The 23,610-nt window shown below is 39.3% G+C and overlaps 1 protein-coding gene and 1 long non-coding RNA gene across 4 annotated transcripts in view; both read right to left on the bottom strand.

Annotated features, from left to right (window-relative positions):
• fars2 (phenylalanyl-tRNA synthetase 2, mitochondrial) overlaps window positions 1-23,610 on the bottom strand; it is a 303,084-nt gene that overhangs the window by 68,594 nt on the left and 210,880 nt on the right. For 2 of the 3 annotated variants that reach the window (XM_003226858.4, XM_062977692.1), the window contains exon 7: window positions 18,355-18,506. The exons of the other annotated variant lie outside the window; for it this stretch is intronic. In XM_003226858.4, the coding sequence (XP_003226906.1) occupies window positions 18,355-18,506 (152 nt within the window). The remainder of the gene's footprint in view (window positions 1-18,354; window positions 18,507-23,610) is intronic. 3 annotated transcript variants of the gene reach the window in all.
• LOC134298229 (uncharacterized) lies at window positions 8,669-13,856 on the bottom strand. The gene is made up of 2 exons (XR_010005190.1): window positions 12,120-13,856; window positions 8,669-12,084 (listed from the first exon to the last, which is right to left on the bottom strand). It is a non-coding gene; the product is annotated as an uncharacterized LOC134298229 (long non-coding RNA).

The following is a 23,610-nucleotide window of genomic DNA, read 5'->3' on the forward strand; positions in this document are numbered from 1 at the left end:
GGCAATAAAGTGGTATCAAACTGTATTAGTTCTCCAGCTACAATCTTTCTTGCTACAATCTTTCTTTGTTTTGCTAAGTAGAGATTCAGAAGCCTTGCTACCTTGTTTCTTCAGTGAATTGTCAGAAAGTCAACCCAATGTTGCTTTGATTTTTATTTGTTTCTTTTTAACTTAGGTCAAATTTGCATGGAAAAAGTATTACATTCCCAGGCTTAGAAATACTCTTGTTCAAAAATCCAAAGAGCCACTGCCAGTCACTACAGGTAAAGGTAAAGGTTTTCCCCTGACATTAAGTCTAGTCGAGTCCGACTCTGGGGGTTGGTGCTCATCTCCATTTCTAAGCAGAAGAGCCGGCGTTGTCCATAGACATCTCCAAGGTCATGTGGCCGGCATGACTGCATGTAGCACCGTTACCTTCTGGCTGGAGTGGTATCTATTGATCCAGCCACATTTGCATGTTTTTGAACTGCTAGGTTGGCAGAAGCTAGGGCTAACAGCAGGAGCTCACCCCACTCCCCGGATTTGAACCGCTGACTTTTCTGTCAGCAAGTTCAGCAGCTCAGCGGTTTAACCCGCTGCACCACCAGGAGCTCCACCAGTCACCATAGCTAGGTTGATTGATCATTGGATTGGTTATAAAGCAACTCTTCCTATTATAAGTTGTAGAATAGGACAACTTTTGATCCTCCATGCTGATTGCAGTCCACTAGCCATAAACGGGCCGGCAGAACATTGGATAAGCGAAAATGTTGGGTAATAAAGAGAGATTAAGGAAAAGCTTATTAAACATCAAATTATGTTATGATTTTATAAATTAAGCACCAAAACATCATGTTTTACAACAGATCAACAGAAAAAGCAGTTCAATACATGGTAATGTTATGTAGTAATTACTGTATTTACGAATTTAGCACCGTAACATCACAAAGTATTGAAAACATTGACCACAAAAACACTGACTACTAAAAGACAGACTGCGTTGGATAATACAGAACATTGGATAAGTGAAGGTTGGATAAGTGAGACTCTACTGTACAACTTTCCACTGATGACAAAACAACCCTGTTCCGTTGCTGTAAATAAATACATGATACAAATGCCATTTTGGACTTCAGCTATCAATATTCCACCATAAATACAGATGAGAGAAGGAGTAGAAAACAGGCCACTATAAGGTAGGCTGCATTTGGTGGGACATAAAGTCATACATGAACCCCGGTGGCGAAGTGTGTTAAAGTGCTGAGCTGCTGAACTTGCAGACCGAAAGGTCCCAGGTTCAAATCCCCGGAGTGGCTTGAGCGCCCGCTGGTAGCTCCAGCTCCTGGCAACCAACAGTTTGAAAACATGCAAATGTGAGTAGATCAATAGGTACCGCTCCGGCGGGAAGGTAACAGCGCTCTATGCAGTCATGACCTTGAAGGTGTCTACGGACAGCGCCGGCTCTTGGGCTTAGAAATGGAGATGAGCACCAACCCCCAGAGTCAGACATGACTGGACTTCACGTCATGGGAAACCTTTACCTTAAAGTCATACATGCCTGTAAAAGTAGAGCAACCATGGGGACAATCAACCGCACTAATGACAAATTAGCTTTGGCAATAGCTCTCTACCTGTCTTTTCCCCTCAACCCACCCACAGAACCATTATTAATGTCACCGCTGTGTTTTCCATCTTTCATTTCCATTTCGCCTTCCCTTTTCCAAGAATTTACTTCTGACTAAACCAAGCAGACATTCACAAGTATTGCTGGCACACCACAAAAGATGGAACATTCTTCACTTGGCTTGGAGAAGGAGGAAACAAAACAAAAACACCTCGAATTGAAATGGGCACGGTGTCCTCACAACATTTAATGATCAGAGGATTACAGAGCAGATGTAAATCACTCTTTCTCCCTGTCTCCGCAATAGCTTCAATACAATCTATTCCTGAAGACTTTTTTGTGTGTGGATGTGAACACAAACATACACAATATATTAAAAAGTTAGTTTAAAAATAACAGAAGGAACAGAGAGGGGAAAGATTTCATGATATACGCTAAGGAGTGATTTTGAGTGAGGATCAGTTCTTTCTCTGTCCCCAATATTTCTGAAAGGCATATTCCCAGAGTTCCTCCATAACTTACTTACAACTACCATTCTATGTACTGGCCACAATCATGATATCAATGACTATATAGATATCCACATTTTGCAGACTGCACTCAAATATATTTCTCTGTGCCTTCAAAAGCAGCTACAGCTAAGGATAACGTGTCTCCTCTGAATGAATGTCCGGAAGAGGTAATGGGCTGGATGAGGAAAACAAATTGACACTGACAGACACAAACAGAGGTGCTTGCCATCAAGGGTCCTAATTTGGGGATGGAGGTATGTCAACCAGTACTGGATGGGGTTACACTCCACCTGAAAGACTATGTTCGCAGCTTGGGAGTGCTCTTGGATCCATCTCTCTAACTGTAGCCCAGGTAGATGCAACGATCAGCAGTGCTTACTATCAGCTTTAGCTAATCTGCCAACTGTGCCCCTTCCTAGATTTGAAGATGGTAGTGCACACACTGGTAACCTCAAGGTTGGACTTCTGCAATGTGCTTTACATTGGGTTACCTTTGTACCCAAGTTCGGAAACTCCAATTGGTTCAAAATACGGCAGCCAGACTGGTTACGGGAACATCTAGGAGTGAACATATTACACCAATCCTAAAGTCATGCCACTGGCTGCCAATTCATTTCTGGGAAAAGTACAAGGTGTTGGTTTTGGACTTTAAAGCTCTACATGGTTTGGGTCCAAGTTACCTTCATTGTACACCTTCTCCTGTACAATTCGAACACTTAGGTCCTCTTAACCAACACTCAGAGGATATTTTTTATCAGTCAATCCACAACTATGGAACGACCTGCCGGTAGAGCTCCGACAGCTGGATCAGCTGTTGGAATTTAAGATACAAGTGAAGATTTATGTCTTCCGGCAAGTTTACCCAGACAATTCTAATGGTGAATTTTAAACTCCACTGTATGCCTATTTTTTATTTTGTGTATTTTGATACATATGGAGGTATGTATCAATGGAGGTAAGTTTTAATATGTGTATTTTACAAAGTGCTTAAAAATAGTTATGAGTTGGTTTAAGTTTTAGTAATGCTGTAACCCGCCTCGAGCCATGAGGAGAGGTGGGCAAGAAATAAAACGATTATTATTACCATTAGCTAGTGCCTAACATCCCCTTTTCCAGCATGGGTCTACCACCCCCACCATAAAAGTCCCTTTGGGTTCCATATTATTGTGGAATTGTCTTGGCAATTCATACAGTTTCCATGTTGCAGATTTTCTATTGAACTATGAACATTGTTCGTTTCATTAGATTTTCAGGCCAGAGTGATAATATTGCATATCTTACTTTGTTCTACTGTTTGTCACTCTGATTTTAAAATTTTATTGTTTGGTTTATAATATTAAGTTCTTCTGGACTCATCACTGAGCCTGGAACTCCAGATCTCGGCAGTGGCCAGGGGAGCTTTTGCACAATTAAAACTTGGGAAGTCTGACTTGGCCACAGTAGTCTATGCTCTGGTTACATCCCGAATAGATTTCTACAATGAACGCTATGTGGGGTTGCCTTTGAAGACTGTTCGGAAGCTGCAATTGGTCCAACGGGCGGCAGCCAGATTGCTCATTGGAGCTGTGTACAGGGACCATACAACCCCCCTGTTACGCCAGCTCCACTGTCTGCCAGTCTGCTACCAAGCACAATTCAAAGTGCTGGATTTAGCCTATAAAGCCCTTAACAGTTCTGACCCAGTTTACTTGTCCAAACGTATCTCCCCTTATGAAGTCTAAGTCTCGAAGTCTAAGATCATCTGGGGAGGCCCTGCTCTTGGTCCCGCCCTCATTGCAGGCGTGATTGACAGGGATGAGAGACAGGGCCTTCTCGGTGGTGTCCCCTCAGCTATGGAACTCCCTCCCCAAGGAGATTAGATCAGCCCCCTCCCTCCTGGTGACATGGCTCTTTGACCAAGCCTTTGGAAATCTGATGCAGGAATAAGATATGAAAGATATGGAACTGACCAATGGAACGGCCCGGACTACACCTACAGATCATGTAATTTACTCTGGTGTTCAGAGTTAAATGTTAATGATTTTAATTGTATTTTAATGTTTTACTTTTAATTAATTGTTTTGTACTCTGTTTTAAAGGCACTGAATTGTTGCCACATTGTAAATCCCCCTCTGGGTATGAGAAAGACAGGGTAAAAGTACATAAATAAATAAATAAATAAATAAATAAATAAATAAATAAATAAATAAATATTATATTACTACTCAGAGTGCAATGTAAGCTGACTTTGGGTTGAAAAACATCCTGGAAATATGGAAAGAATATGGAAAGAAATATGTACATGAATTATATTTTTTAAATATCTTCTTCCTGGGTTCAATGATGTCATCATCCTACCAGTAAATGTGGCTCAGTGACAATATCATAGGAAATAGATTAAGCCAATTCAAAGTCAGCTCAACCCTTCTGAACTGCATTGCTCTGACCAAACTATAGCTCCACATAAACAATCGTATTTAGCAACACAGTTACAGGAAGCAACATTTCGGAATGAAATAAATGCTACCTATATCATATTGCCACCTTCTTAAAATGGCTTTATGCCCTTTAAAGCCTCTTGCAAAGAAAAGACAGGCACTTTTGACAAGGTTACAAATGCTCACAAATAGCACAACCTGGATCAGCACTGCTTTTAATCCACTACACATTTTATTTCGAGGAAGTTATTAACACACTGCTAAGCAGAAATTACTTTAAGATTGTAAACCATGAGGTTGGCTTACAGTGTTGAGCACTGCTGCATTTGAACAGTGAACACTGTAGGACAACGTACCAAAAATATGATTGAAAACAAAAATGAAGGAATCTAGAAGAGGTGAGATGTAGTGATGTGGAAGAAGCACTGAGTGAGGTGAAGCAGAAGAGCAAGTCAACACCAAAAATCAAATTAAATAAATACTTTTGTGGGCAGGATGGGCTCTCAAATGAAGCAACACTTTGCTGTCTGTAATTCAAATTCAAAGCTTTCCTATCACCCATGTCTTAAATTATGTGATTCTGTTTAAGGCTATCCAGGGAGAAAATGAGATGCAACTGTCAAAAACTAGACTACAGGCCAGGCAACTGCAAAAGAGAAATGTGTCAAAATTAAATCAGTTTACAGTAGGTTATAAGATCCTCAAAGAAAAGGTTCTTCTTGGAACAAGAATGAAGATTTCACAAATCTTGTTCACTCTGCCTGCTTTTGGCACATAACCTGGATTGTGTAGCAACGTATGGCCCATTCTTCACTAGGTCATGACCTGGTGTCAACCAATGTAATTCTATGAAGCACAGAATCATAATCTCGAAAGTATTACAAAGCTTTCTAGCACATTATCCGTTGGAACTGATATAGTTATATTCTTACTGCATTAATGTAATTGCAGTGCCATTTGTAGGTGACTTTAATAGGATTCAGAATGGATTTGGTCTCTGTGGCAGGCGGCTGACCGCAAATGTCTATAACTGTGCAAAGGGAAGTGCGATATGAAACAAAATACAACAAGGAAATGAACTGGGTGTTCACATTTGTGCTTTTACTAACAAGGCATCGCTCAATAGGAGAAGACTCAATAGTCTTAATGCTATTGGGAGGGAAAACACAAGTGGGCATGCACACTGCATTTTAAAGATATTCCTGGCTGAAGTGTGCACAACAAAAAAACCCTCTGAAAGTAATTTGACACAACACTAAGAATACGTCTACTGTTGAGATGCATTAAATAAAACCTATCCTGTGAAGACATACACTTGATATAAACATAGAGGAAAGGCATAAATATCACAGTTTGTGTCTCTTATAATGGCCAGCAACTTATTTACAGCTAAACTACATTACAAATTTTAAACCTTTTCAGGATTTTGTTATTCGGCCTCTGAAAGGCATAGAGAACAAACAAGAGCAGCATGGAAATACCACAGGCTGCCTAGAAAACATTTCCTTCCTGACAATGTGAGGGGAGACACAATGGAGAAACAATCCAACAGGGGATAAAACCACAACCACTCTTCCATTCCTCTCCATGTTGTAACATGACATTCTTAATGACTTTCCATCACTGTGTCCTGAGGTTTTTCCTAACCACTGTATATTCACATCCATTCTGGGAAAAGGCTATTTTCTGAACAGACAGCCTTGGTGCCTCACTGACACAAGTTCTACAGTTCAGAAAGGATTACAGTTACCAGACTTAATTTGGAGACCCATCTTTCTTCCTTGGCTCGAGACTGGTGGCTAGCTGTTAGAAATATGTGGTGCTGAAGAAAGGAAGCAGAAATTATGTGAGCTAAAATCCACAAATGTCCATTAGGAAAGTGATACATTACCAAAAAGATTCCACTGGAAATGCAATTATCTTTCATTTGAGAAAAAGGAAACATATTGCTATTTATCCATAACACCTGGGAGGCATCTGTATTATATAATGGAATAGGTAAACCACTATTCTACAGAGAGGTGCAAATAGTTGCTGAGGTTACCATTAATTTCACCCTGCCCTTTCCAGACCAGAATCCGAGACTGAGGGACAGCCCTTTGCAATCATGCTGTTGTTGTTGTCATTGTCACTGTCATTATTTCATTCATTTATATCTCACCTTTACTCCAATAACGGCATAGAAGGCAGTTAACAACATACAATTGGAGATTTGCTAACACATTTCTTTGTGGTTTGAGATGGGCCCACCAAAACCCATCTGGAGATGATCAACCAAAACTGACATCTCAGGGCTGGACCCCAAGATAAGGCAACTTGAGCTAGGAGCCATGAGGCTTTCATCATTCTTCATTGCCTGTGCTGGGTAGGGATTCTTGGATTTACAGTCCAATATTATCTGGAAGACTGCATGCTTCTCACTCCTGACTTTCAAGACATGACATATTCAGCTGCCCGGGGTGGCCTATTTTATTCTGTTTTCTATGGAAGCCTACTATGGGTTCTTAGGAAACCAATGACCTTGACTCTACGTGAAGCCATGCACCATACTACGTGCCTTTCTTTCCCCCAGTCATATACCTCCTGTCAAGCACTACAGTGTGCAGAGGACTTTCCCTTTGTTATGGTTGAGGACAGTCAATTTCTCCCCAGAGATGCTCCCTACAATGAACCTCCACCATATGTTCAGAGAGAGGATACAGAGTGTAATTCTATTTATTTTATAGAACAAAAGGTGCATTGAGGCACTATTTCAAATGGTTCACATCTGATTTTTAAAAAATGGTGTCACTGTTCGTCTCTGGAGGACTTCCGGTGCAATTTCGAAAGCACTTCACAGGAAATATCTCAAGGAGGAGTGTTGTGTTTTATTAAGAGCTTTGAGCAGGCAGCAAGCTGGTGAACGGGGAACAAACAAAGCACTTTGAATGGGAGGCAGGGAAACAAAGGAATTTGCAAGCTCTGACCATTTTCCTCATCCTTTCTCCAACCCTTTATTACCCTACGGCATTAACCGCTCTTGTAGCAGGTAATTACATGGGTGTGCGAATCTGAAAGTTCTTCTAATGATATAAACATGTGTATGGAATACCAGAGCAGTGAAAGCACTTTGTAGACAGACATTAAACAGTATTCTCTGAAGGGACTGGAGATTAGCTACTGTTAAAGTAGAGTGGAATCCTAAAAGCATTAGAAATGCACAGTGCTGGTTTGCAAGAGGGAAGGAGCACATTTCTAGCCCTGTTATATCTTTCTGACCTAGAATTCAGCACTAATTTCCCCCATGCAATGCATTTATATTACAACTCCTCTGTGTTTCCAAAGAGCTGCTCATATGCTTCGTGAACAGCCATTTGAAGACCCACAGTTTTTGCTGAGTCCATTATGGAAGACCTCAAATGGTGTCTTGGGAAGCAGGACTGAGTCAGTAATATTAATGTCAGTCATTCAGCTATTTGCCCCCCACCCTCACCCCACACACAAACACCCACCTCCAAAATTATGGCCATACAAGTGAAAGAGCCACTGGCGGCTTGTGGCTCCTATTGTCCATGGGGCAGCAAATTCACTTGGGTTTTCAAGCTGGGTTTTAAAGAAGCTATCTAAGGTGTTGAATCCCTTTGGGAGTATAGGATTCAACACTTTGTCTAGCTCTTTTGAAGTTCAGATTACAGTCTAGAGGAAACGGTGGCGAAGTGGGTTAAAGCACTGAGCTGCTGAACTTGCAGACTGAAAAGTCGCAGGTTCAAACCCCAGGAGCGGCGTGAGCGGCCGCTGTTAGCTCCGGCTTCTGCCAACCTAGCAGTTTGAAAACATGCCAATGTAAGTAGATCAATAGGTACCGCTCCGGCGGGAAGGTAACGGCGCTCCATGCAGTCATGCCAGCCACATAACCTTGGAGGTGTCTACAGACAACGCCGGCTCTTCGGCTTAGAAATGTAGATGAGCACCAACCCCCAGAGTCAGACATGACTGAACATCAGGGGAAACCTTTACCTTTTTTAAGTTGACCTCAAGTATATGTTAAGGACTGGTTTGAGGGCCAAAAATATTGATTTTGTTTCAATTTGTAGATAAGTCGAGGGTAAAAGTTAGGGGCATGTAAAAACAAATATTTCCTCTCTTTTAAAAAATGCATAAAGGTTAGATACTTAGGAAGAATTAAAGAAATGGAGAGGAGTTACAATGGGCAGGGGGATTTTGCATTGTTAATAGTAAAACAATAGTATCTATATAAATAAAAATGAAGAAAAAAGGGAGAATGTGGCCTGGGAAAAAAGGCAGTGATAAGAGGTAGAAGCAAGATGTTTCCACCTCATTACCTCTCCCTTATCTAAATTGGAGAAAGAAACTGAACCCTCCATCCTTCCTCATCTTCTTTTTTGCCATGGGCAGAGTTCAGCAGCAACATAGGGGAGTCATTTTTGGTTGGAATAGACTGGCATGATGGAAGCCATTTCTAAGAAGGGCCTTTTTTGCATACGTTTGTCTGTAGAGAGGGTGCAGCAGCCATTTTCAATAGGGGCCCCCAATTAATAGGATACCTCATACATTGATGGGGCCATATGAATGGTTGATAGACATTTTGTGGGTCCTACTGTCAGTTGTAAGTAACACTGTTTCGTCCTTCTTTCCTTCGATTGAGCTCTAATAGGTACAATTGCTAACAAGGTCTTATTAGTCCCAATTGACTTGTTCTACAAAACTGCCCAGAGGTCTCTTTCTCATAAACTTCCACATCTGTATCTCATAGATGTTGCAAGTTGCAGGGTCAGAGAAGCAGATGGCGAAAACAGAAAACAGCCTGCCTCAGGGGAGTGTGCTTGCTCCATCAATGTTTAACATTTACACAAATGACCAGCCACTGCCAGAAGGGAAAGAGAGTTTCATCTTTACTGATGATGGCACCATCACCGCCCAAGCAGGGAGCTTTGAATAGGTTAAACTGAAGCTCTCCGAAGCTTTAGGTGCTCTCACTGTCTATTACAGGGAAAACCAGCTGATCATCTAGAATGCAGATGTGTGTTTTTCACCTTAAGAAAAGACAAGCATCTCGAGTTCTGAGGATTACCTGGGAAGGAATCCCACTGGAGGATTGCAGCACATCAAAATACTTGGGAGTTACCCTGGATCATGCTCTGACTTACAAGAAGCACTTCTTGACTATCAAGCAAAAAGTGGGTACTAAAAATAATATCATACAAAAGCTGGCTGGAGCAACCTAGGGATCACAACCAGACACAGTGAAGGCATCTGCCTTATGTTTTGCTATTCTGCTGCTGAATACGCATGCCCAGTGTGGAATACATCTCACTACGTTAAAACAGTAGATGTGGCTCTTAATGCATTATCACAGGATGTCTTTGCCCCACACCACTGGAGAAATTATACTGTTTAGCCAGCACTGCACCACCTGACATCCATCGGGAAGTAGCAGCCAGAAATGAAAGGACCAAGGCACTGACATCTCTGGCTCATCTCCTGTTCAGATATTAGTCAGCATGCCAACACCTTAAATCAAGAAATAGATTTCTAAGATCTACAGAGATACTCACAAGAAAATCTCAGCAAGCAAACATCCAAAAGTGGCAGGCTAAAACCTGGACCCTCAATCAGTGGCTGACACCAGTTGAGAGACTCTCTTCTGGGTACACAGAAGACTGGGCAACTTGGAAGGTGCTGAACAGACTGTGCTCTGGCCTCATGAGATGCAGAGCCAACCTTAAGAAATGGGTCCACAACATGTGAGTGTGGAGAAGAGCAAACCACAGACCACCTACTACAAAGTAGTTTGAGCCCTGCCACATGCACAATGGAGGACTTTCTTACAGCAACACCAGAGGCACTCCAAGTGTCCAGCTACTGGTCAAAGGACATTTAGTATAATGCCAAGTTTTTAAAAACCTTGTTTGTTCCCAAATACATTACAACTTGTACCCTTGATTCACTTCTGACACGATAAATAAATAAAAATCTCATTGATGATCCTGAAGTTTGATCAGTGAACAGGAAATGTCACTCCTGTATGCAAGGATGCTATTATATCACATGACAGAAAACTACATGTTGAAGCTCTTAACTCTGGGATTCATACAGGATCAGTAAACTAAAGCCAACAATAGGATCAGGATAAAGAAGGGGAAGATGAGGCAAGAAGAAGGGAAAAGTGTAATAAAACATTATGCTGGGGTTTTCTGAAACACTTGTCACAGATTCCTTTTATTCCTAGCTCAAAACAGGAACAAAGAGGGAGAACTGAATAACATTATGAATTGATTTTTTTCAGCTTGGTATGGTAATGCATTTTACTGCAGGCATTCAACTAAACACACAGAGACTCATAGGCTTCTAGACAAGGCCATCCAGCTCAACCCCCAATCATACAGGAACACAGAATCAAAATGCCCTACCTGAAAAATATTTTAAAATATAACATGAAATGTAGATTAACCATACTGACAAAAATTAGCATTCCTAACTACTGGATATGCTGGCTCAGATTGCTGAAATTTGCAATCCAGCAACATCTGGAGGGCCACATTCCTGGTCTAAGTATATATTGCAGTACGATGAGGACACATGCACAGAGATATACATATATATTGCATTTGTTTCTATTTATACTATCAGGAATCTAACATAAGAATAAATCTTTACAGCTTAATAGGACTTTTTCCATGGTAACTCCTCAGAGGTTTTTCAGGAGCAGTTTCGAATCTATCAGTGAAATATACGTTTTTGTATTCGAATTTGTATTCAATTGCGAAAAAAATATTAACCCAATTGATCATCCCAATATCCATTAAAGCCTATCACATAAATATCAGCTCAGAAAAGTTTTTTGTTTGTTTGTTTCTAAAGGCCATTTAACACCAGAGATGAAACATTTCCAACCTGTGGGGCACTGAATATTTATATACGGTAGTTGATCTCAAAAGTATATCTAACTGCAAGGATAGACAAGTTACTTTATGGGAGTGATCGAGATCTAGATTTATAGAAATAACTGGGTAGCTTTTGTTAGGATTTATGTTCTGGGTAAATCACAAACAATTTATCATGCTCTTACTTTCCAAATCTCATTTACATTCTCCCAATCTCAATTTTATGTCTTATTAGAGTGAACCTATATGTTGTTTTGGCAAGCATGGACTCATTTCCCAAATCTCTATTTGCTGAGGCATTGGGAATGGAGGGACAAGGGAAATAGCCTTGGGGAAAATTGCATTTTAAAATAAAAATACTCTTTTATTTATTAATTATTTATTAGTTACATTTTACATTCCGCTCTTTCTTTCAGAAACTCAAGGCAGCATATCTGGGTTTTAAAAAAAATCATTCCCCTTCACCCTTACCATCATGCTATGAGGAATACACCTTAGAAACTGTAATTGTATGGGTTTGGGGCTCCTGTTGGAACATCTAATCATTTAGAAACTAATATTATATAATTATCTTAAATATTTCATTTTGCTTTATGTGTTCTTATTGTGCAATTATAACCTAATTTCAGTTCTGTTACAAAAAGGAGGGGGTATATCCTAAAACTAAACTTTGAAAAAACATGATGATGATGATGATGATAACAATAATAACAATAATGTTTTTGTATTCCGTCCTATCTCCCCGAGGGGACTCAGGGCAGATTCCAGTATATACAACACAAAGGCAAACGTTCAATGACTAGAAAGAACAAAACAGAAAACAGGAAATTTTCCAAAGCAAACCTTCCAAGGAAACAAAGGCATGAATCAGAACAGGAAACTTGAGAATACTTGAATTATGAATTTGAGAGCAGAGACAGGAAAGCCATCTCCTATGGCAACACTGTCTCCTCTGAGAGGCTTGAAGCCAAACCACTTAATTTAAGCTCATTGATGCCCCCATGAGATCATGCCGAAGACATCTGGACTTCAAGGTCTTATATCTCTGACTCTTTGAGAATATCTAGTTTGTCTATTTTTGATTCCTTGCGTTCTCAGGCCTAATCTAGTTTCCCAGGAAAACTCCCCGTCTACCCAAGTTCTTTTTTCAAGGGAATTTTTACTTTCCCCCGTTGCCTGGGAAGGAGCACAGGAATCCAAAACATCTGCCTCATCTGCCTGCAATTCTCTCCATTCACTCACAGACTCACTCTGAAACCCACTTTGAAATCCATCATCCCCCTCATCCTCTGAACCGCCACCAGAAAAATCCTCTGACACTTGCTGAGCTACAACAGACAGGATATTTTCACATCTTCTCACCACACAATGAAGTTGGACAATTCGATGCAGATTACTCAAATCAATTCATGTTTTTATTTTTCTCTTTCTTGGATGCCATGTTTTTGAAAAGTTTTTAGACCAAGTGAATAGCATTTTAGGCTTCCTTCATGTGAAGAGGATCAGAATTTTACAGAGGCCTAGGTGGGGCATGGCTAAAAAAGGTTGGGAATCATTGCTGTAGATTGTATCATAAATCCAGTCCTCAGCTTCCTCCTTCGCTGTCACTGTGAAATAATTTTACAAGGCCATGCTTCTCATTGGATAAGTAAAGAAATTCAATATATGTAACAGGCCACATTAAAATGCTGTTACATCTAGAGTCAGGACGGGAACAAAAAGCTGATGTTGGTACAAGTTTATAGAGGAGTTCTTATACATAGAGTAACTAATGGTTTAAAAACAGCCTTCTTCTCTGTAAATGCTCTCCCCCCCAAAAAAAGTCATATTAGTCTTCTGTGGCAAAGATGTGTTGGAGTTGTCATATTTTGTCCACTAAAGTTCATTCTGGCTGAGTTAATACTCATATTTCAGGCCAGCATTCCTCAGCTTCAGAAACAGAAGTTGGAAAAATACACACTCTTTCCATAAGGGACAGCTTTTTCATTAAAGGATGTAGCTTTCCCCTGTGAATGTCCATGACAGCACTCTCCTCATCTGTTCTTTCTTCCCCTAAAGGTAATTGCAGGACATACATTCTTGGATGAAGGGTTCACCAGGGGAATTAGGATATTTAACAAATACTACAATGAACAGCTGATTCGCATGGAGGAAGGAGGAAAGTGAGCATAACACACCTGTCACCTATTGCCTGTCACCTAATGTGCTTCATTAGAAACACATTTTGATCTTCTCTGATTAAAAAACCACAAATGAACAATACCTTCTTTTAAATAATTCATTTCAGTTTGCATTCTTTCAGTATCATTCTTCTGGTGTTTGTGTGTTTGTATGTGCTGTGGAAATGTGACAGCAGAGATAAAACAGAAACAGAAACTGTGGCAAAGCTCTCATTCGAAGTTGGACAAAACACTGTCTAATTGTCCCTCTTCATTTAAAGAGGCCATGTGATGGTCTGGATTAGGGGTCCTCAAATTTTTTAAGTGGAGGGCCAGTTCACGGTCCCTCACACAGTTGGGGGGCTGGACTAAGATGAAATAGTCCAAACTTAGGATTGTTGTTGTTGTGCGCCTTCAAGTCGCTTCAGATTTAGGTCAACCCTAAGTGTAAAGTTTAGGACAGGGGCCAGGTAAATGACCCTGGAGAGCCGCATCCGGCCCACGGGCCTTAGTTTGGGGACCCCTGGTCTGAATACTATTAGATTGCAAATCCTACCATTCCACAGCATTGGTTATGCCAGTTAGGACTGCTGGGAATTGCAATTCAATAAGATCAAAAAGGCTGCTGATTCCCATCCCTGCTGTAATCAGGATTCAAGCCCCAAATGTTTACTTTAAAACTAAAAGCTTTCCTTTTGCTTCAAGCTCAAGAAATTAGACTTTTCTTTTATTTGAACAAAGAAGAGAACACTCTTCCACATGAAATATCATTAACAGCAAATCTGTATCCTCTGATGGCTGATGTTATGCCTTTTCTACTGCTTTTGGTGGCATTTGTATGAGAAGCTACTCCCAAGACTTTGCTAGGTCAGCAGTTAAAAGTAATATCAAAGAATCCTTTTGCAAACTGCTGTGTGCTCAGAATAAAAACAAGACATCAGAAGTCTGAACTGATCAGGTTTCCATTTGTGCAATTCTAGCTGCAAATACTGTTGATCTACAGGCACTCATCACTTGCATGAAAAAAATTAAAGCAAGATGGAGCAATAAGGGTATGAGAAGTCCTTAGTCAGAGGTATGTGTATGTTGAACATGAGCTTCAAAAAGTACAATTTTCAGAGATTTGGAGAGGAGAAACTGTAGCAACTAGAAATGAAATTACAACAAAAACAACTCTCCATAGACAGATTGATTTTTTTTAAAAACTATTAGTGCTCGTGATTGCATTTAGAAGATAAAAAATGCTGATATTTCTCATCTCTTTCCGTAATACTGGTTGAATGTCTCTTAATCTAAATTGTTGGGATCAGAAGTATGTCAGATTTTGGAATATCTGCATATACATAATGAGAGCTTTTGGAGATGAAATCGAAGTCTAAACATGAAATTCAGTGATGTTTCATATACACCTTATACTCATAGCCTGGAGATAAATTTATACACAATGTTTTTTAATAATGTTGTGCATGAATCAAATTTTGTGTATCATGAAGCATCAGAAAGCAAAGATGTCACTTCTCAGCCACCAATGTAGATATTTTCAGATGTCAGGGCATTTTGGATAAAGGATGCTCAACCTGAATAGCAGGAGAAAACTGAGATCACTATACCCTCAAAACTGAAAGACTTTTAAAGCACTAACATGTCTAAGTAACAGCACGTATTAGCATGCCTTTCCCTTCTATTAACGTTAGCTAAATATTCTATTTTTAGATAATATAAAAGCAAATAAATGAAAACTATAAAGACATTTCAGTGTTCACTCCCTTTGCCTTTTAAAAAAATGACAACGTTAGAGCAAAAAGCAACAAAATCAATTTTGGGTGCTTACTGTCTCCCATGATGCCTTTTCCAGGGTATTTTTAGTTGTTCTGATTAAAAATTTACTTCCAAGGTATAACTGACAGCACAGTTCATTTCTGGATTAGAGTTTTGTGTATTTCTTCTCCCCTTCTTCAGTGCTGCTCTTTGCCTAGCCATAAAAAGTTGGCATTTTTTCTGAAGTTATAGTTTCCCGGACCAGATAAAAGAAATCTCAAGAATACAGATAGTCTGTTTTGTGGTGTAAAACCAAAAGAAACCAAAATATGTCCTTAAGGAAAATACAAATGAGGGTAGATCTCAGGTAAAGTTATGGTATAATGTTACATGTTATGCCTCTTATTTTATGTGACAATATATACACTTGTCTTGTAGTCAAAGTGCTTAGGAGTAGCAAGCTAAGGATACAAGGAACATTTACAAATTTTCTTATCCTCACAGAAGAAAGCTTTCAGCCAAAGTGTGTTTTTTCATCCTTCAGTAAGAATGAAAAACAAACAAAAAACCCCAATTTTTTTATTTATCCCTATTTTTTGTGTTTGGCTCAAACTTTGACTTTGGCATAAACAGAACTGTCTTGTACAATACTTATGGGAAACACAATGTTTTCTGATCAAAAACATTTGTTAACATTTTTTGTGCAAGCAGATGTTTCACAACAAAGTCCCCCTCAAAAAACCCACCTGCCATTGAACAACTTTGAAACATTATGGTAATCTTGCCCAGCAGGGAGATAGCTTTCAAAAAGTTTTCACTCTTGCACATGAGAATGAAATAAACTAAGAACTACATCCCTACGGTGAGCTCATGCAGACAGATGCATAAGGCTAAGGGGCAAAATGCACATTTCATGCAAAGATGTACAACAAAATGCCAATACGCCAGCAAAAGATAAAATGGAAGGGAAGAGGATTCACAGTTTACTCCACTAACCATTTTGCTACATAGGAAAAGACCCCTTTGAGGAACAATTTCAAGCTAGTTCCATTTTGCAGACCAAGCACCTGAAATAGACCTTACAGCTCAATGTTTAGAGAACAACTCATCATCTACTTTGGGGGCTCTATAGTGGCTGTGTGGGCCCATTCTACCCGCCAGTGATCCACCTCAGACCACCCACTCCAGAAACAGTTCTGCTACCTTTTTTCAAAAGTGTTAAAAATTCCATCCAAAAGCAGTCTTTGCATTAAACTAAGCTTTTCATGTTACTTTAGAGGAAAACCACCATTATAGACACTTGTAAAGCAATAATTGCGAGGAGGTGGCACAATATGGCCCACAAACACAAATGAAGACTAAAAGGTACTCGAGAACCATGTGATTTTTCATTCCTAATAGGAACATTTCAAATCCAGATTGTGGGATTGTTGACTGTTCTCTGTAAGAAGCCAGAGAGACTACTGTATATATTATTGCTCTGTTCAACCTATTGAACTGAAGTAAAGTTACTGCTACTTATTTCACAGACCTGAGCGGCACATTATTACACTGCAGGGTAAACTTTGGTTCAGAAGCCATGGTAAAGCTTCTGTTTATTTACATCTACAATATCCAACACAGTTTCATTATTTTGGAAATGTTTCCTTTGAATTGGATCCGTTCTAATATGGGCCATGTGGTCTCTTCTAACTCTAGGATTCTATGAATACCCCAATAGTCACCTTGCCTTTTTTCTCTTTGAATCTACTTTATTTTATTTCATTTATATATACTCCCTTTCTTCTAGTATCCAAGGTGGTATGCAACACTTTAAAAGCACATTACGATTTTAAAACCCTTAATACAAAAGTTAAAATGCTATTAAACTAAATTTCTATTTCAAACCACACACGTTACAAACAGCATTTAAAACAAGATAAAAGCAACATGATAAAATAAAAACACTACACTTCCAATTGAAAGCATCATGTTATTTTGTTGCAATGGTTGACTTCCTCTGCGCCTATGCTAGCCCATGAGCACCTGGCTGTTTTTTAATGTACTGTCTTCCTTTTTTCCTTCCTTTGATTAACTAATGTGTCATATCCCAGCAAAGGGGTCTGTTTGATGATATCTGTCTGGCATGGGAGGTTTTATTTTGACTAAGTAGACATATGCCACGCTATTCATTCTGGTAAGACATTTGGATAGACAAAAATATAAGTTTAGGCAGTTATAAATGGGCAAATGAAATTACCTCTTTTCTTATGAGACTATTTCAGTCTAATTGTGGGAAACTGGAAGAAAGAAGCAAATTCCCCTACCAGTACTTCTATAATCAGAGAGACAGCTTGCACCCATATACAGGAAATTTGGGACATCTACACTGACCACTTAGGTCAGTTTGAAACCAGTATTTAAGAATGTGGTTTCACTGTGTGGATTATTAGGCTGTAAACCCTGGAACCAGGCCCAGATGGTAATTACACACACATAAAGGCTGGCCTTGAACCAGTTCCAGAATTTGTCAAATCGGAGGCTTGACAGCCATGGAAAATGTGAATGAGTTTTTTGAACCGCCTTCTCCCTAATGTGCATGTGTGCACCAGCGGAATACTTTGGGTGTCTGCACAGTGATTCACATTCAGCAGATTTGATTTCACTAGCAATGTGATTTATGCTACAACACGCTACATAAGGGCTTCATTTTGGACTCCCCCCCCCCCCCCCCCAATTTGGCAAACGTTGGATTATTGTGCTTACATGGTGTGTGTAGTCTAGCTGCAGCTGTGTTACATGGTCAGAGTGGATGAGGCTGTTTAGACTTCTGATATTTAAACTTTGTACTTTCAACTACACCTTGCAATTTGTACTGAAGTAGTAAATGCAAGTACAACACACAAAGGCACAGAATTTATATCTTACATCTCAGTCCCCACTCTTGGGGCCCCACTCCTATGAAGCATGGACACTACATTTTTGCAGCTACAGCAGGCCAATAGATCATTGACAAACAACGAGAAGCTACATTTGACTTACTTTGGGTGTACATATACATCTATGAGGTCAACGTTTTCTATCAAGTCTCCTCCAATGGTCCGAATGATCTCGTAGAAGGCATTTTCACAGTATTTTTCAGAGGGTATCCAAAAAGAGATATCGTTGATAACAGGAGGACATTTGCTGAAAGGCTAAACAACAATAACACAAAATTATCAACTCACTAATAGAAATGCTGTGAAATGAGCTCTGCAATAACAAAGTAATAGAATGTAACCCTGCAGACTATCCTAGGTATTGTCTAAAGATACAGTGTTCCCTCACTTATCGTGGGGGTTATGTTCCAGGACCACCCACAATAAGTAAAAATCCGCAAAGTAGGGACGCTATATTTATTTTAATATTTATACATTATTTTAGTAGTTATACACTATTTTAAGTCTTTATCAACCAATCGTGTGTTGATAAATCGCCTCCTTCTCCTCCCGTTGTCGCTTGGGCTCCTATTCTCTCCCTTCGGCTTCTCCTTCCTCAGGCTGTAAATTATATTTTTTAATAATTTATAATATTCTTTTAAGAGTTATTTGAAAAACTGCAAAACAGCGAATCCGCGAAAAGTGAACTGCAAAGTAGTGAGGGAACACTGTATATAGTTGGAAATAAAATAGGTTTGTCATTCCAGAAATGTTTTCTTTACTTACGTTTGCTACATTTCAGGTCAGCTAACTAATTTGCATGTTGTTTCAGTCATGCTAAAGAAATAATTTGCAATTGGTGCGGTTGCCACAGGATGCTACTTTAATATGCCATATTCAGTAGGTATTTTAATTATGCATATGGTAAAATGAAATCTTACGTGGAACATGAAGTCATGAGCACTATTTCACATATATCACCTTACAGAAGGCCAGTTCAACATAATGTATGTATCTGTATTTGTAAACTCTGTTCTGAGGTTGCTCACTAGTGTCTCCTAGATATGTTCTGCATTTTGCTGAGCAAACTGACTAGTCCAAAGATTTTTCTCTTCTTTAACAATAAAAATGCAAGCTCTTTCAGGTCTAGGAGCTGGGCTAGAACTGCCCAGTTCCAAGACCTGAATTCATGTTTCCCTTTAAAAATGACAATCAAGTTAGAAACAAAGCTCTATGCACTGCTTTCAGCTTGGGTGCATCTATACTGTAGAATGAATGCAGTTCGGCACCACTTTAACTGCCATGGCTCAATGCTATGAAATCCTGGGAGTTGCAATTTGGTGAGGCACCAGCACCCTTGGACAGAAAAAGCTGAAGACCTTGTAAAACTAAAGATCCCAAGATTCTATGGGTCATAGCATTTGTCCATGGCAGTTGAAGTGTTGTCATATCATATCATTTCTACAATGAGATGCACCTTTGGTCATGACAATCAGCTGTACTGAAAGTCATGTGAAAATCACATTCTGCATTGTCTGGATATAACTGGGCAAAGGCGTTAGAGCTATTTAACATTTCTTGATTTAGTGCAAAGGTTCCACTATTTCACAAACTTTAAAGGAAACATAAAATTCTCAACAGCCATGCTTGCACTGTCATGTGTATACATGCACAGGAGATTCAGTGGAGACCAGCTGGATACTTGCCTCCTACTCTCTGACTGTGTCCTATTGATTACTCAGTGTTTTTTAAAAGGGAAGTAAAAGGGGAAGTTGGCAAAAACTTTGCAATTACTCCACTCCAATGCAGAATGAACATTAAGGTGTGTGTTTTGCAAATGGAACATTTGGCTTTGCTCAAAGAGCACTGCCAAATCATCCTTAGTTGCTTCAGAAGTAAACAGTTGTCCTCCCTTTGTTTTCCCACCCACAGTAGCTGCTCTGCGCTCTGATTAATACAATATATTATCTCAATAAGAAAATGTATTTTTCCTGGAAAATGTTTTATGACAGAACAGTGAAATCCTAAGTGAATACCTGATCAAGTAGTAAACCTGTAAGAAGGGTAAATTTATGGTGCAATGATTTATACAGATCGGGCTGCACATGATGCAAACACTTTAATGAATATCTGATAAGGAATACTGTGAGAGTTTTAAATTAACAACCCCACAGCGATTCCAATTGTGAATCACAAATGATTATCCTACTCCTTACATGAATAAACTTGTCAGACAAATTCATCGCCTGTATAGCAATTGCAAAACTGAACTCTCGATAAAGCCATCACATGGGTGCTCCTGATGAAATAGCAGTGGACATGAATGATGTTTCCTCTGTTACACCCACATCACAGTTGCATGTTAAACAGCCTCTACAGATAATATATGGGCACAATGCTCATGTGAACAGGGTGATTTATATTATCAATGTAATAAAGCACTGATATGATTAGGGCTGTATTTTTATGCAGGGAAGGTTCTCGACTCTCGTCCACAATGTACATTGGCATGTCTCAGAGTCTGTAGAGCTTGAGATATTTCATGCTTACATATAGGAAAGTTATATGTTATGTACACACACATACACACAATTTTAATTCTTTTGCTTTTGTGGGGTCAGAGCTTTGTGGAGTGACTGCAGAAGAGAAGGGGCTTTGAGGAAAGCTAAGGACCACATAGAAAACTTTCCAGATTAGATCGGAGTTTCTATTAGATGCTCTAACTATGATTATGGTGTTGCTTTCATTATTTATTAATTGATTTATTTTACTCTGTGTGTGTGTGTGTGTGTGTGTATAACAATATGTGTACTTTTATGTTGCTCACACAGGATGCAAGGAAGATTACAAATTAATCTTAAAAATATAAAGGTAAAGGTTTCCCCTGACGTTAAGTCCAGTCGTGACCAACTCTGAGGGTTGGTGCTCATCTCCATTTCTAAACCGAAGAGCCGGCCTTGTCCATAGACATCTCCAAGGTCATGTGGCCGGCATGACCGCATGGAGCACCGTTACCTTCCCGCCGGAGTGGTACCTATTGATCTACTCACATTTGCATGTTTTCGAACTGCTAGGTTGGCAGAAGCTGGGGCTAACAGCGGGCGCTCATTCCGCTCCCGGGATTTGAACCTGGGACTTTTTGGTCCGCAAGTTCAGCAGCTCAGCGCTTTAACACACTGTGCCACCATATATTAAATATATATACCACCATTAATAATGGCAAGGAAATTATAAATGGGAAGGGGGTGAAGGGTTAAAAAAGAACACCAATAAACATCTCTTCTAGATTGACAAGTGGGGGAATTTAAATCAAGTCGAAAACTAAACAAACAAACAAGCAAGCAAACCATATTAACCTAACAAAATATTCCTTGAAAGGAAAGACAGAAGAGAGAGATTGAGAAGGGTGGCCAACTGTCAGGGCTGCTGTGGTTTTGCATGGTTTTGTATATTTTTATGGATTTAATCTGAATTGTTTTTAATACTAATGATGTTTAATGCTATTTTAATATTGTATATTTGTATATTTTAAATTGTATTGTAATATTTTTAATATATGCCACTTTTAGTCTCCTTATGGAGAGAAAAAGCAGGATATAAATAATCATAACAACAACAACAACAACAACAACAACAACAGGGTCTTTTGATACAGGGATTTCCATATTCTGGCATTTTCAACACAAATGTTTTCTAATTTTGCATAACTCATCGCATATTAATGTATTGGGAAGCTGAGAAAACTGTACCCAGTAAACCATAGCTGAGGATTAGATTCAATAGGTAGCAGAACAAACTCAATTATAACAGGAACTCTTTCAAGTTTGTGGCAAAATTGTGGCAATTGAATGAAACAAGAAAGAAAATGCTGATGTGCTAAACATGCAGAATCACCACTAAACCTTCATATATGGAAATTTCATGACAAATATATACTTCCCTGAGAGATAACATAGTGACTAACAAATCAAACTCAGAATGGTCCCAGTTCAAATTCAATTGCTAACACTCTAAAGGTAAAGGTAAAGGTTTCCCCTGACATTAAGTCCAGTCATGTCTGACTCCGGGGGTTGATGCTCATCTCCATTTCTAAGCCAAAGAGCCGGCGTTTTCCGTAGATACCTCCACGGTCATGTGGCTGGCATGACTGCATGGAGCGCCGGAGCTCCCGCCGGATCGGTACCTATTGATCTACTCACATTGGCATGTTTTCGAACTGCTAGGTTGGCAGAAGCTGGAGCTAACAGCGACCGCTCACGCTGCTCCAGGGGTTTGAATCTGGGACCTTTCGGTCTGCACTCTACAATCCTAATATATCTTGGAGATGAGACCCAAATTTGATTTCTGTTTCATATACATTTTTTACACATTTACATTTACAAGGCAATTTTATACAGTACAGGAAAAAACTGTGTATAAAACAAACTCTGTGTTCAGTGAACCATCAGAAAGCAAAGGTGTCACTAATTCAGCCACCAATATGGATAAATTTGGATTTTGGAGTAATCTGGATTTCAGAATTCTGGATAGGGGATGTTCAATTTGTACTTCTTGCATTTTGATTGTAATCTCTGTGTGTGTTTTTACCTTTTGCTACGTATACAAATAAGCACTGAAGTTTATAGTCTCCTAGAATAAATCTGACAACACATCAAATTTACAAAATATGCAATAAACACACATGTTGAGAAGAGTCAAAACAAATGTTGCTTGTTAAAATTTATTACAGATTGCCAAACAGAACTGAATCTCCATGGCCATTCAACTTGATAAAGCACAAAAATCCCAGTACTCGTGTACAACTAAATACATTTTTATGACTATCAAGATACCGCAGTCTAGATAAATGAGGCTCATGATAATGTATCTATCTTACTGCACAAAAAAACCTCCAAAACACACACACACAACCTAGAAAAAAACACAGCCTTCATACAAGCTTCTCTGTTTCAATAACTACAACACTAGTGTAAAGAATCACTAAGGTCAATTCTGAAAGTGGTTTACATACATATTTTTCACCAGATATAGTTTGCTTCACTGCACTGAACTCTGCTGTAGATAGTGAAAAATGAACCTTCAGAATCAATGGAGAAGAAATGCCCAGGTTTCTGTACGTCTCATAACATTAGGACAAATCCACAGAATATGTCGTCATAAAATCTATGTTCCCTGAGAGACATTCTGAAAGATTTCAGATGCTCTATTTGGCAATTGTCCTGAGCACAAAAGCAGTGGTAGTGAATATCTGATTGGAATGTCAGTAATGTCCAGATGCCCTTTGCTTCCGTCTGAATGTGTTCTACTAGGATTTTATAGCAACCATTTACCGTATGTAGCCATACCTGACTTTGCAACAAGAGATTCAATCCTACTAGTA

The sequence above is a fragment of the Anolis carolinensis genome, chromosome 4 (assembly GCF_035594765.1).
Source record: "Anolis carolinensis isolate JA03-04 chromosome 4, rAnoCar3.1.pri, whole genome shotgun sequence".
Lineage (NCBI taxonomy): Eukaryota > Metazoa > Chordata > Lepidosauria > Squamata > Dactyloidae > Anolis > Anolis carolinensis.